The 15,168-nt window shown below is 44.8% G+C and overlaps 1 protein-coding gene across 3 annotated transcripts in view; it reads right to left on the reverse strand.

Moving 5' to 3' along the window:
* Raf (serine/threonine kinase raf oncogene) overlaps window positions 1-15,168 on the reverse strand; it is a 105,240-nt gene that overhangs the window by 77,972 nt on the left and 12,100 nt on the right. For all 3 annotated transcript variants that reach the window (XM_084586672.1, XM_084586673.1, XM_084586671.1), the window contains exons 7-8: window positions 3,925-4,088; window positions 3,073-3,319 (exon numbers count right to left, since the gene is read on the reverse strand). In XM_084586672.1, coding sequence (XP_084442798.1) covers window positions 3,073-3,319; window positions 3,925-4,088 — 411 coding nt within the window. The remainder of the gene's footprint in view (window positions 1-3,072; window positions 3,320-3,924; window positions 4,089-15,168) is intronic.

Consider the following 15,168-nt stretch of genomic DNA (forward strand, 5'->3'; position numbering starts at 1 on the left):
GTGGGTCATGAAGTGAAAGAAAAAAAAAAAAAAAAATCTTCAGTATGTATTTATTAGCCTGGAACCAGGGATTCTGTGGCCTGCAAAAGAAGTAAAAGCGGCAGCACCAGGAAAAACTACATACTGGGTAGGTGATTAGTCACCACTTAAGGGGGTTTGGTGCAGATACACCTTAGAAAGGGACAGGCTATGCAAGGGGCCCTGATAAGGCATATATCTAGGGGGACAATTCTTAAAAGGTAGGGGGGAGGGGGGGAGTACAAAGTCACAAGATAATAACCGCATAGTGAACCACAACTGAAAAAAATAAAAAAAAAAAAAATAATTTTAAGTATATATCTCAACCTGGAACCAGAGATCCTGTGGCCTGCAAAAGAAGTAAAAGCGGCAGTACCAGGAAAAACCACAGCACAGGGTAGATGATTAGTCACCACTTAGGCAGGTTTGTACTTACTGTCTCTTTGTACTTAGGTTCCAAGGGACAGGCTTTGGGAAGGGCCCTGATAAGGCATATATCTAAGGGGGACAATTCTTAAAACTTTCTACAAAGGTGAGAGGGGGAGTACAAAGTCACAGAATAATAACCGCACAGGGAACCACTACTGACATAAAAATAATAATAATAATAAAAAAAAGTTTGAGGACAAATTCAAGCAATAAGTGATAAGGAGGAAATGTGTTTAGAGGGACATGTAAGGTCATGCTATTGCGGAAGGGAATAGTGTACATATGTTGTGAATAAACTGTACAATTTATGCTATGTGGGATTGTTTTCCCGAATAGTTATGATGCAGAGGGAATATACCTAAAGGATCCTAACGTTCCCTTAGACGTATTTATTCCTGCTGGTTCCAATGTTCTAAATTTATGAATTAGATATGCCTCTCTATATTTTCTGTCCCTGACTAGAGAATATAAAATTTTCTTGGAACTTATGATCTTTCTGATCTCTAGAATGTTCCTTCTGTCAAACAGAGCATCGGAGAGACAACCAATGGGCAGACGCAGGCAAAAACCTCCCGAAAGCAGTTTCCCAGCATTTTCCTTCTTATCACACATCGCAAAGCCTGTCCCTTTGTATCTGCACCGCCTTCTACCTGGTACTGCCGCTTTTACTTCTTTTGCAGGCCACAGAATCCCTGGTTCCAGGCTGATAAATACATACTCAAGATTTTTTTTTTTCACTTCATGACACACTTTCTTCTCACCCATCCTCTACTCCCCACTCCTTCAAACCTACTTTCTTTGTACCCACTTTCCCCTCCCCAGCTTTTCTTCTTCGGAAGCAAAAGCGTATTTAAACCCCTGCCAGTGATGATCGCTTTGCCCAGACGAAGACAAGTCCACTTGTCGAAACGTTGGCTCATGCGAACTGAGGCGTACCCCATTTACCCTTGTTCAGTTCTTCATACCCTGCAAACCATCTTCTTCCTTTCGTTCTACCTGGACCATATTTGCAAGTCGTTCTGCCCGAAAAATGCACAGCACCTAGTGCAACTTGTTTGTTTGTTTTGTGGGGTTTAACATCCCAAAGCGACTGAGGCTATGTGCAACACCTCATAAACAAGATCTCAAGGAGACACGCTCCAGAGCTAAAATTTTGGTTATATTAGCACAAGGTATCCGCAAGTTTCACAGCTAAGAAAATTCTGCCTGCTCGTTTTGAATATGTTGTCAATTTCTCAATAACTTGCTTGGTTCACCAATTTTTACAAATTATGCATGTGAAATAATATATAAAGGGATATTTTTGAGCACCTCTCTGCCATCAGTACAAAAGACAGCACTGAAAATTTGCTCATTTTGCTCATGTCCAAAATGCCATGAAAGTGTGTCATGCACAAATGCTTCCATTGAAGGGACATAGGTGAAATAATACAGCAACAAGAATAAGTGCAAGAATGTCATGCACAAGCACTGAAAGTGCATGAAGACTTCCTTAATTTAAATTTTATTGGGTGATATGAAGTGATATTCTTGAAATACCGTTAGAAAAATGGGTCTCTTGCGCCACCACTACTGTGCAGCAAGGTTCCCCTTGCAGCACATGACAGCCCTCTGTCAGTGGTGGAACTACTTTTGTATCACGTGGTTTAAAGGGTGATGCAGTTTCTAATTTCATTTAAAGCGAAAGTTTTACTGGCCTACTCAGCAAATTTCCCCGTCATCGGAAAAGACCAGAACTGCACATGCACTGTTGCTATGGCAACCAGCTGCACTGGACTCCCGCATGGTCACGTGACTAGCCATGCAGTGGAATATAAGCCAGAGCGTGCACGCTTGCTAGGCAGACATGTCGTGGAGAAGGACGGGGAGCCTATGTATAGTGCACCTTTGAAGGTTGAGAGAAGCCACTTTAGATGACATGGCAGTCTTTTCCGCCTGCAACAACTCCTCTATTGGGGTTGGCGGTATTGCAAATAAATTGGTTGGCGTGACAACAAAGAAATGAGAACGGCAAACACTGCTTTCGCTCGCATAACCTAGCGTAGCCATGTTAATCGAGCGTTAAGCGGTTCAGCGCTGCAGTAGTGAAAAATTGGGAAATGCAGCTACTGTAATTTGTTCCTGCCACGAAAGTGGCTCAATTCTGCTCATTTTTCAGCTGCGTTTACAGCCTTGCTAAGACTTTCCGTGACTTTACAAGTGCTCATTAACTCACTAGTCAGGGTAAACATGCAAGCAAGCAACCCCGTCATTACTTATCCTTGCTACCAGCAGAACAAAACATGACATCAGTGCCTTGAGAAAGGTTGTGATAAATGACGACACAGACTTGCATAGTTTCTGAGTTAAGCATGAAATGACTGCAGTTTACACCATGCTGCTTCAAACTTTCACACTCTGCAGCCATTCTAGAAGTCTCACTGAACCTTGACCCTATAACGGAAATAAAGCAATAGAAACCAGGCACACCTTAACTACACAACTGACGTCAGCTTATCAATGCTGGCTGCTGCAGAAGAACGGAGGTGATGGTGGAAATCAACAATCATTACGCAGCTAGATGCAAAGCACCAAGCATTCCATGGTAGAATTTGCCAGAGGTGCTGATGAAGGTGTCGTACGCACCTCGGCTGAGAAATCGGAGCCTGAGACCAGGTTGTAGCAGACATTGGGCGCTGACGTGGAGCGTTCTCGCTGTCCCAAAGGGGGTGGGTGGGAGCGGGGCACACTCAGAGGGGCACTCGTAGGGGACAGGGGAAGGTCACCACCACTGCCCCCTCCTCCGCCCGGGGGTGGCATGAATGGCGGGTACATGCTGCTGGCACCGGCATCATACTGGGGACCCCCAACCATGTCAGGCATGGCCAGCAGGCTGCATGATGGTGGAGAAGGAAACATCCAGGCAACACTTTTTTTTGTGGTAGTCAGAATGTTGATAACCCACCCTTGACTATTAATAAATCAATATTACTTCAAGTTGCACATCCATTCTGTCAAAAGGATAATAAACTTGAGCTTGGCTCTCCTTTACGGCTAGCTTGTTGGCAGCTAGTTTGGTTTTAATCACACCATACTGTCTTTTCCTTTCTCTTGACCTTTTTGGTTGTTCTGAACCTGCCACTTCTCCTGTTTTCTTTTTTAGTTCGAAGCTTTACATGCCTTCACCAATTCCTCTTTAGCACATATGAACACTGCACCTAGGCAGTAATAAGACAGCAACGTTTGTAGACAAGGCCAATTGGCGAAGTGTGCAGCAGTGGATAGGCCAAAACGAACGCTAGTAGCCGATCTTTAATAAGACCACAGCGGTCCATGCCTGGCCGGCGACAATTTGGGCCCACCCCTTCCAGAAATGCTGCAAAACAGCAACCAGTGCGGTCTGTTCCATTACCCCAACGGGTGTCTTCCCTACCACACGTGCTTACTCTATGGCTAGACAGTGCTCTGGCCAGAGGAGAAAATGCAGGCCTGACTCACTGTTTGTAGTAGTCGCTCTCGACACGCAGTGGCTGGCAGAGCTTTGGTACACTAGAGGCACAGCGCTGGTGGAAGCGGTAGCCGCACGTCTGGCACCGGAATCCATGAAACAGCAGCTTGCGACAGCATTCGCAGAATGCCAGTGAGAAGAACGTCTTCCGCACCTGCACACCACACCACAAAGTCAAGGTGGGGAACACTCCCAATAAAGCAGAGCCGTCCTTTTCTAGGATTTTCTTATAAAACAGCGCATGGACACGGGACTTAGAAGAAGGAAAAGACACACATGGCACTGACCTTGTAACTGAATTTATTGTCTTATAAGGCAGGAATCAAGCATGCGTGAATGCGCCTTGTCAGAAATGTACTTGTCATGTAATTAAAAATGTCTCGTATCTGCACGTGTGATTATCTCCCCCCCCCCCCCCCCTTTCCATTTAACATGCCCATTTGCTCAGAAGATAAGGGTACTGATTGCTGGTTGACACAGTGGTTTCACTTGCTCACGATATGGTTTGCTTCCATACCATACACTACAATAAGACGTCAAAACCGCAGCTCTCAGTCAGATGGCGGACGTCAGCAATAAATTGGCGTCACATTCATGCTGAATTCGCGTGAAGAAGTTGCAGCTTGAAGATATTTCATTGACTTCGGGGGTGGAGTAGCTTTGCAGGTGCTTGGCGATATTGCTGTACTCCAGCCGGTCCACCGGTGTGGGGTGGCAGTGCCCCCACAGCGCTGCCGGGTAACGTAGCTACAAGCAAGGTTCGCTGCTCGGCCGAACCCGTGATACCATGCACCTTAAAGTATACTTTCCACTGTATCTGCTAAGTTTCCCAACCCCATTTGTTTCGATAAAATTCGGGGACGGTTGGCAGGCATCAATAACACCGGCAGTGCCGTGAGCTCACTCCAGCCATTGGATTTGGTCTGACCCTCGTCGCCACTGTTGTGTCAAGACACGCACACACACTCAGTGAAAAACCGGAAAAAAGAGCAGGGTTTATTCTATGAACTGCGCTTTTATAGCCCGCACTCGCTATACCACTGTACGACATCATCCGCACGGTTGACATTTATTATCGTAACGTTTTCATGACCACAGTCACTATGCAGAATCTAATATTGAAAACAATTTCTTAATCTAACGCTGAACTTTAACCTGCACCAAGTAATTAATTACATGCCCAATAAGAGGAAGCAATATTCTCTGACAGCCTCCCTCATCCATACCAAAGGTATTTACCACTTTACCAGGAATTAGCGACTGTAACCTACTACACATTCAATCTCCAACAAAGATGGCTATAACGAAATACAAAAGGGCTGATTTTGATGCTACCAATTATGCACTATCAAAATTTCACAGCTCTCTCCTGGAATCTAATCAACGTCATTTGGTGAACGCTAACTGCAAGCCATTTAAAACCATTTTGCTAACCTTGAAAAATGCCCACATTCCATCCTTTGTTATAAAATCTGATTCGAATAAAGAATGGTTAAATAAGAACTTAAAAAGGATTGTTAAGAGAAGAAAAAAAAATCTTTACCGAGAGTAATTTGCATGATGGACCTACAGCACGGGGAAGGTATCTCTAAAGCACAAAAGAAGAGCCCCGAAATGATCCAAACTTTTTTTAAAAATCCTCACAGATAGACTAAACTTGGTGCTATGCTTAAGATCCTTATTCAAAGCAACAATCAAGCCAGTGGAAAACTTCAAGTTCACCTCGCCAAAAGAAAGCTCCCCAGGTGAAATCAAGCCTCAAAACAATCAGTTCAGTTCAGTCGTGTCCGACTCTTCGTGACCCTATGGACCATGTCACGCCACGCTTTCCGGTCTCTCATTATCTTCCTAACATCACACAACTTCATCTGCAGTGCCTCGAGGATGCCATCTAACCATCGCGTTCACTGCCTACCCCTTCTCCGGCGACCCTCAACTTTTCCCAACATCAAATCTTTCTCCAGCGACTCCTCTCTTCTAATCAGATGACCAAAGTAGCTGAGCTTTAACTTTAGAATTTGACCCTCCAATGAGCAGTCAGGGTTTATGGTTGACAATATCGACTGATTTGATCTTCTGGCAGTCCAAGGAACTCTCAAGAGTCTTCGCCAGCACCACAATTCAAACGCGTCAATTCTTCGGCGGTCAGCCTTTTTCACAGTCTAACTCTCGCATCCATACATAACAACTGGAAAGACCATAACACGAGTTATACGGATCTTGGTTGGCAGACTAATGTCTCTGCTCTTTACTAGGCAGTCAAGGCTAACCATTGCTCTCTTTCCCAGAAGCAGGCGTCTCCTAATTTCATGGCTGCAGTCTCCTTCAGAGGTAATATTGGAGCCCAAGAACAGAGAATCTGTCACAGCTTCCACTTCTTGTCCATTGATGCTCCAGGACTTGATAGGGCAAGACGCCATGATCTTTGTCTTTTTAATGTTCAGTTTAAGCCCAAACTACTCGCTCTCTTCTTGTACGCGCATCAGAAGTCTCTTGAGTTCCACTTCACTTTCTGCCATTAAAGTGGTATCATCCGCATATCTAAGGTTGTTGGTACATTTTCCAGCAATCTTCACTCCAGCTGAAGACTCGTCCAGACCAGCCTTCCTTATGATGCACTCTGCATATAGGTTAAATAGGCAGGGCGACAGTATGCAGCCTTGCCTCACTCCTTTCTCGATCGGAAACCAATCAGTAAGACCATGCCCAGTTCTGACTGTGGCCTCATGCCCTTCATACAGGTTCCTGAGGAGACAGATGAGGTGAATTGGAACTCCCATCTCTTGGAGAGCTTGCCACAATCTGTTGTGATCTACGCAGTCAAACGCTTTCACATAGTCAATAAGGCAGAAGTAGATGGGTTTCTGGAACTCTCTTGCTTTTTCCATGATCCAGCGAAGGTTGGCAATTTGGTCTCTAGTTCCTCTGCCCTTGCGAAACCCAGCTTGCACGTCCGGAAGCTCCCGATCCACATACTGCTGCAGCCTACCTTGGAGGATTTTCAACATCACCTTGCTAGCATGCGAAATAAGCGCGATCGTGCGGTAGTTGGAACAATCTTTGGCACTGCCATTCTTTGGAATGGGGATGTAAACTGACCTCCTCCAATCCTGTGGCCACTGCAGGGTTGTCCAAATCTTGTGACATAATGTATGCAGAATGTTAACAGCGTCATGGTTGAGGTTTTGAAGCAACTCAGCTGGAATGCCATCAGTTACGCTAGCTTTGTTCTTAGCAAGGCTGGCTAAGGCCCATTCAACTTCACTCTTCAGGATGCCCGGCTCGAGATCAGTAATCACAACCGTCTTATGTTGGGTTTGCACATTCGGGTCCTTCTTGTACAGTTCTGTGTATTCCTGCCACCTCTTCTTTATCTCTGAGGCTTCAGTGGGGTCCTTGCCTCGTTTGTCCATTATCACGCCCAGCTTAGCACAGAAGCTTCCTTTGATATCTTTGATTGTCTTATACAGAGCTCTTGTGTTCCTTAATTGGCTATTGTCCTCAACTGTTTGGCACTGTATGTTCAGGAAGGCATTCTTATCTCTCCTTGCTATTTTCTGAAAATCGGCATTGAGAACCTTGTATCTTTCTCTTTCCCCCATAACTTTTGCCATTCTCCTTTCTTCAGCTATTTGCAAAGCCTCTTCAGACAAACAGTTTGCTTTCTTGCATTTCTTTTGCTTTGGAACTACCTTAGTAGCAACTTCTTGTATTATATCACGAACATCAGTCCACATCTCTTCGGGCTCTCTGTCTTCTAGATCTAATTCTTGAAATCGATTCCTCACTTCCACAGCATATTCTAATGGAATTTGATCCAGATCATACCTGAAAGGCCTTCTAGTTTTCTGCGTTTTCCACAATCGAAGCTTAATTTTGGCAGCAAGAAGCTGATGATCGGTGCCACAATCGGCCCCAGGCCTTGTTTTTACTGCTTGTATAGCGCTTCTCCATCTCTGCCGGCAAAGAATATAATCGATCTGATTCCTGTACACACCGTCCGGTGAAGTCCATGTGTACAGGCGCCTCTTGTGCTGTTGAAAATGAGTATTCGCTATGGTCAGGTTGTTTTCTTGACAAACCTCTACTAGCCTCTGCCCAGCTTCATTTGGCTCGCCAAGACCGAACTTGCCTACAATTCCGGATATTTCTTCACTCCCGACCTTAGCATTCCAGTCTCCTATGAGAAAAACGACGTCTGATGATGGGGTGTGGTCTAAAAGGCATTGTAGGTCCGCATAAAATCTCTCAACGTCAGCTTCTTCAGCAGTAGTGGTCGGTGCATAGGCTTGGATAACTTATGTTGAAAGGGTGACCTTGGATCCGAAGTGAAATCATTCGGTCGTTTTTGGGGTTGTACCCTAGCACTGCTTTGCCCATTCTTCTCTTTACTATGAGAGCGACCCCATTCCTTCTTTTAGATTCGTGCCCAGAATAAAAGACATAATGGTCGCCGGAGTTAAATTGTCCCATTCCGGTCCACTTGAGCTCGCTGATACCCAAGATATCAATGTTCAATCTGTCCATTTCTCGCTTGACAACATCCAGTTTACCTTGCGTCATAGATCTTACGTTCCATGTTGCTATGTGATATATCTCCTTGCAACATCGGACTTTCCGGTCGCTTCCCGACACATCCACAACTGAGCGTCCTTGTGGCTTTAGCCCAGCCGCTTCATTCGTCCTGGAGCTACTAGGAATCGCCCTTTGTTCATCCCCAGTAACATGTGGGACGCCTTCCAACCTGGGGGGCTCATCTTCCGGCGCTATATCATTAATGGTATTGTGACTGGCCATAGGGTTTTCTTGGCAGGAAATACTGGAGTGGGTTGCCATTACCTTCTCCAGTGAATCATATTTTGTCAGAACTCTCTGCCGTGACCTGTCTATCTTGGGTGGCCCTACACAGCAGAGCTAACGACTTCATCGAGTTTCGCAAGCACCTCCGCCACGACAAGGCAGTGATCCATGAAGGGGCTCAAAACAATGCTGATTTGTTTTTTCGAGGTGACAGAAGTCGTCCATTCGGAGTTTGTTCTCCAGGGTCAGACTGTTAGCCAGACTTTCTACTTGGAAGTTTTGAAAAGATTGCGCAACAGTGTGCGGTGGAAACGGCCTCATTTTTGGCAGTCACGTGACTGGCTTCTGCATCATGACAATGCCCCTGCTCACACAGCCTTGTCTGCACGACAATATTTGGCCAAAAATTGTATGACCCCGGTTCCTCACCCCCCCATACTCACCGGACCTCGCCCCGTATGACTTTTTTTTTGTTTCCCAGAACGAAAGAAACACATGAAAGAAAAACATTTTGGTGACGTTGCGGAGGCAAAGAAAAAAAAACGACGTAGGCGCCGTCAAGAATCACAAAAGATGAATTTAAATAATGCTTTGAAAAGTGGAATAAAAGTGTATTGGTGCAAGTGGAAAGTACTTTGAAGGAGATTGAAGGTTTGGGCTTAAAATTTGAATAAATAGTTTCAATAGAAAAAAAGTTCGGGTGCCCCCTCGTAGCCTCTGCTAAACAGAGGTTTTTTTCAGTAGACTTACATTCTATCCTCCAAACAAACCCTAATAAATTCTGGCACATTCTCTCCCCTAAATCCCGATCCAATTGAATTGAGCTTTTAGATGCTGACTGTGAACCAATAGACAGTAATGAGTGTGCCCTGCTACCAGCTACAATCTTTCTCCAGTCGTCTCAATGCCTCAAGGCACTGTCATTTTGGCAGGGATAGCCAATTTAATCAGCTCCCACAACGCTTCATTATCCGTTGGCTCAGATCATATTAATTGTAAACTTCTCAAAAATACCACTTCTGTCTCAAATCAGATATTGCACCTGATATTTACCCTATCCTTAGAATCGAGAGAACTCCCTGATGACTGGAAGATCACAGAAATCATACCTATCCTCAAAAAGAAGGTGACAGCACCAAGTACATCCAACTGCCCTAAATTGCTAACCAGCATTTCTTCGAAACTACTCGAGATGTTATATCGTCCAATCTAATGAGCCATCTGGATTCAATAAATTTCTTCTATCTACACCAACATGGCTTTCTAAAACACTACTCATGCAAAACCTAGCTGGTTGAATTCACTCATGACATCCTCCACTTTATGATCAATAATCTTCAAATCGTCACCATTTTTTCAGATTTTTGTAAGGCCTTTGACCATGTCCATACTCGCAGCTGCTCACTAAACTCTCTTCCCTAGGCATAAATAACTCAATAACCTGGATCAATGGATTTCTTAACGGGCGCATGCATTTCACCCAGGGTTCGTACGGATTCAAAACAGGCATATTAAAGGATATTCAAGAAATTTCAAGGCCCAGTTAGAGTATCTTCAAGGACTCAATACAATGCTACAGCAGCAGTTTTCAATAACAGGTACCAATTTTACTGAAAAAAAATCGAAAAGAAACATTTCAAGGAACAGCTTGTATTACACTAAGCCAACATAATTTAAAAAAACGTTCCGTCTTGAAAAACACCCCGCAATGCACTCTGCAAAACTGCTCATGGCAACTTCAGGGCAGCTCCTGCCGCCTTTCCCGAATCTTCTCGTTGAGGCTGCAAGTTACTCAGTCTTGCTTCGTGTAGCCTTCCTTGGACTATTGGATCTGACAATATACTTCAGATCATTAGCTGCCTCTACCTTTTCAGCATATGTATCTGCTGAAGCCTGGAGTATTGTTGCCTCGAGTCTCTTTTTCTTTCTTTTTCTTTCATCCCGTCTCTCTCTCTTCGTCGATTGATTCCCTTTTTGATTCCCTGACATCATCACATTGCTTCTGTTTTACTGCCTCCAGGTGTGCAGCATACTGCTGCCGGGCAACTGATACAGCAATCCTTAAATGTTTCGTAATAGGGACGTTAAGAACGCCCCCTGCCTTGTCCACAGCGTCGCATACAATACGTTGCGAAATATACGAGGTCCTTCAGGTTTTCTACGACAACCTGGCGGTTCACACTAAATCCTCGCTCCACAGTGGCCTGCCCGTGGCTGAGCACAAGCAAAAGCTTGACAACTTTCCAGCCCCATATGATGAATTAAACTGCATCAGCTCAGACAAGAACTCGTCCCAACCTGTTTACATTCTTCTCTAACATTCGCAGGTTATGCATCTCTTCCTGCAGGAACCCAGAGTGCTCCCCCTGTACGGTGTCTCTTTGGTGCTCAGACATTCTGCCTTCTGTAATGAGGGCATCCAACACTCTCCTGAAGCCGGCGAGGTACTCATCTGTTTTAGTACACATTTGTCGTAGGAGATAGCACAAACTCCTAACGACTGGGAATCTCAGTGGACTTCTCTTAAGCACCTTCTCTGTCACACTGATCAAGAAGGGTTTGCATTCAATGTGGAACTAGAACACGTCCTTCTGGCTTGCTTTAGTTTTCCTGACAGTCTGTTCAGCGGCATGGCCTACATCCACCTTTTCAAGTGGGGTGTGATTCTCGGTGCTTTCAATGTCCACCATCAGCAAACCAGAGACTCCTTTTGCTGAAGACAAGACAGAGCACTTCAGAAACTTTGTCAGTAGCTTCCTGACTACTGTTTCCAAGTCCCTTGCAAGAAAGAACACCACGGGCTGATCCTTTTGATACTTGGTGAGGAATGGCTTCAGGCCATACCCAGTGCAAATTGAAGCTTTGCTAGAGTAAGACATCACTGGCAAACTTGCAAAAGTTGTGAAATGATCCATATCTTGGAAGCTTACTTCCTTCTTCCTTGCAGCTGCGATAAACTTTTTAATATTACGCCACAATAGAAAGGCTCTCTCTATGACAGGGACATTCTCCAACCACCGGTGGGCATCAAAGTTCAGGGGAAAAGTCTCCTGACCGATAACTACTGAGAAGTCTTCATTCCTTGCAGGAGAACGATGGAAAAGTACGCTCAGACCGGACAGCAGAGAGTCAACTCCCCACTTACTTGCTGTAACACCTGCCCTGTAGGCGTTGTGCATGGTGTGGAGGCCACAGGCCAGTTCCCAATGTCCAGACATTGAATATGGTATGCTTGATGCCGGTGCTCTTGGAAAACATTGGGACCATCCATTGAAATGCATTGAATTGGTGCAGCGGTGGCGTAGCGGTAGAACATCTGCCTCGCATGCAAAAGGGTTGGGGTTCAAATCCCGGTGCCGCGCAATTCTCCACCGGACAAAAAAAAAAAAAAAAAAAAAAAAAAATCCATGTGTCGATGGAATTGCATAAACAGGTTCGGGGTGCTAACTGATGCCGGTGAACACGAACACACTTTTGCACCAGAACAGGAGTTGGCTAACCTGGTGCAGTAATTGGTCACAACCTTTCATGATTCCATAAAACCCCGGCCCTCAGTCACCAGCGGCTGCGGTACAACTGACCACGGTGGTGGTCAGACCTGTGATGCAGCAGGGGCTGCTAAGAATACCTGGCTCCGCTGGACAGGCCGCCATTGGAAACTGACCCTGGCAACGTTTAACGCTAGAACCCCAGCTAGTGAAGCTAGTTTAGCAGTGCTGTTAGCAGTGCTGTTAGAGGGACTAGAGGGTATGAAATGGGATGTCAAAGGGCTTAGTGAGGTAAAAGAGGCCGAATGAGAAATATGCCGTACTGGGGCATGTACTGTGTTATCGAGGCTTCCCAGAAAGGCGACAACTAGTAGTAGGTTTCTTTGTCAATAAGCATATAGCGGGTAATATAAATGAATTTATAGTATTAATGAGAGGGTGGCAGGCATCATAATTAGGCTTAATAAGCGGTATAAACTGAAGGTTGTACAGGCTTATGCACCTACATGTAGTTATGATGACCAGGCAGTTGAAAGCTTCTACGAAAATGTAGAATTGGTAATGCGAAAAGTAAAGACGCAGTATACTGTACTAATGGGCGACTTCAATGCCAAGGTAGGAAAACAGCAGGCAAGAGACCAGGCAATAGGGGACTATGGCATTGGTTCTAGGAATAGCAGGGGGGCGTTACTAGTTGAGCTTGGAGGGCGCAATAACTTAAGAATCATGAATACCTTCTTCAGCAAACGGAAGAACCGGAAATGGCCATGGAAAAGTCCTAACGGGGAGACTAAAAATGAAATTGACTTCATAATGTGCTCAACCCCCGCCGTTATGCAAGATGTAGAGGCAATCGGGAAAGTGCGATGCAGTGACCATAGGATGGTGAGGTCCCAAATTTGCCTAAATCTGAAGAAGGAACGCAATAGGTTCGTAAGAAAGAAACCCATCAATGAATTAGCGGTGAGGGGGAGGGCAGAAGAGTTCAGGATCTCACTACAGAATAGATATTCAGCTCTAACCGAGGATGGCGACATTACCCTAGAAGCAATTAACAATAATTTCAGAGATATTACTGAGTGCGCAGTAGGAGTAGGCGGTAGGATAGTTAGAGAGGATACCGGTAAGCTGTCTAAGGAGACGAAAGATTTGATTAAGAAATGCCAGAGCATGAAAGCTTCCAATCCAACACACCAGATCGAATTGGCCGAGATATCAAAGCTAATCAATAAGCGCAAGGTGGCCAATATAAGGAAGTATAACATGGAGAAAATTGAGCATGCTGTAAAGAACAGAGGAAGCCTTGAAGTGGTAAAGAAGAAATTGGGCATAGGCAAAACCCAGATGTTTGTGATAAGGGACAAGGCGGGCAACATTATCACGAATATGGAGAAGATAGTCAAAGTAGACAAGGAGTTCTATACAGATCTCTACAGTAGCCAAAGTAGTCAGGACTGTAATGAGATTGGCTTTAGTGAAAACAGTCAGACGTTCCACCAGTGACGAAGGACGAGGTCAAGAAAGCATTAGAAACTATGAAAAAGGGGAAATCAGCTGGAGAGGATCAGATAATTACAGATTTGCTGAAGGACAGGGGGGATATCGTGGTAGAAAAACTGGCCACCCTGTATACGCAGTGCCTGGTGTCATCGACGGTACTGGAACCATGGGAGAATGTAAACATAATCCTCATTCATAAGAAAGGGGACTCTAAGGACCTTAAAATTTACAGACCAATCAGCTTACTGTCTGTTACGTATAAGATATTTACTAAGGTAATCTCTAATAGAATCAAGACAACCTTAGACAGCAACCAAGCAATGGATCAAGCAGGTTTTTGGAAACGGTACTCTACCATCGATCATATCCATACCATCAATAAGGTGATAGAAAAATGCTCGGAATATAACCAGCCCTTGTAAATAGCATTCATTGATTACGAAAAAGCATTTGACTCAGCTGAAACCTCGGCGGTGATGCAGGCATTGCGAAATCAGGGGGTAGACGAGTGTATGTGAAAGTGCTGGAAGATATATATAGTGGCTGCACAGCAACCATAGTTCTGCATAAAGAAAGTAACAAAATTCCCATAAAGAAAGGTGTTAGGCAAGGAGACAATCTCTCCAGTACTATTCACAGCTTGCTTAGAGGAAGTATTCAGAGACTTGGAATGGGAGCAGTTAGGGATAAGGGTAGATGGAGAATACCAGAATACCTCAGTAATCTATGATTTGCTGACGACGTTGCCTTGCTAAGCAACTCGGGTGATGAACTGCAAATAATGATTGATGACCTAGACAGGAAAAGTAGAAAGGTAGGCTTGAAAATCGATATGCAGAAGACTAAGATAATGTTCAACAGCCTCGGGAAGGAACAGAAGTTTACATTAGGTAGCAAAGTACTGGAAGTAGTAGGCGAATATGTCTACTTAGGACAGGTAGTAACTGCAGATCCGGACCATGAAAAGGAAATAACAAGAAGAATAAGATTGGGATGGAGCGCATTTGGCAAGCACTCGCAGATTATGACTAGCAGCTTACCTGTATCGCTCAAGAGGAAAGTATACAACAGCTGCATCTTACCTGTACTCACCTATGGGGCTTAAGTACGAAGAGGGTTCTACTTAAGTTGAGGACAACCCAGAGGGCTATGGAACGAAAAATGGTAGGGGTAACATAAAGAGATAGGAAGCGTGCACAGTGGGTCAGAGAAATAACTCAAGTTACCGACATTCTAGTGGAAATTAAGAAGAAGAAATGGGCATGGGCAGGATATGTAGTGCGAAGAGAGGATAACTGATGGTCGCTTAGGGTAACAAACTGGATTCCAAGGGAAGGAAAGCGTAGCAGGGGCGGCAGAAAGTTAGGTAGGCGGATGAGGTTAAGAAGTTCGCAGGGGTCAAGTGGATGCAGCTAGCACAGAACTGGGTAAATAAGCCATAGCTGT

Source organism: Amblyomma maculatum, unplaced genomic scaffold, assembly GCF_055883805.1.
Source record: "Amblyomma maculatum isolate TAMU_Amacu unplaced genomic scaffold, ASM5588380v1 scaffold_27, whole genome shotgun sequence".
In the NCBI taxonomy this organism is placed as follows: Eukaryota; Metazoa; Arthropoda; class Arachnida; order Ixodida; family Ixodidae; genus Amblyomma; species Amblyomma maculatum.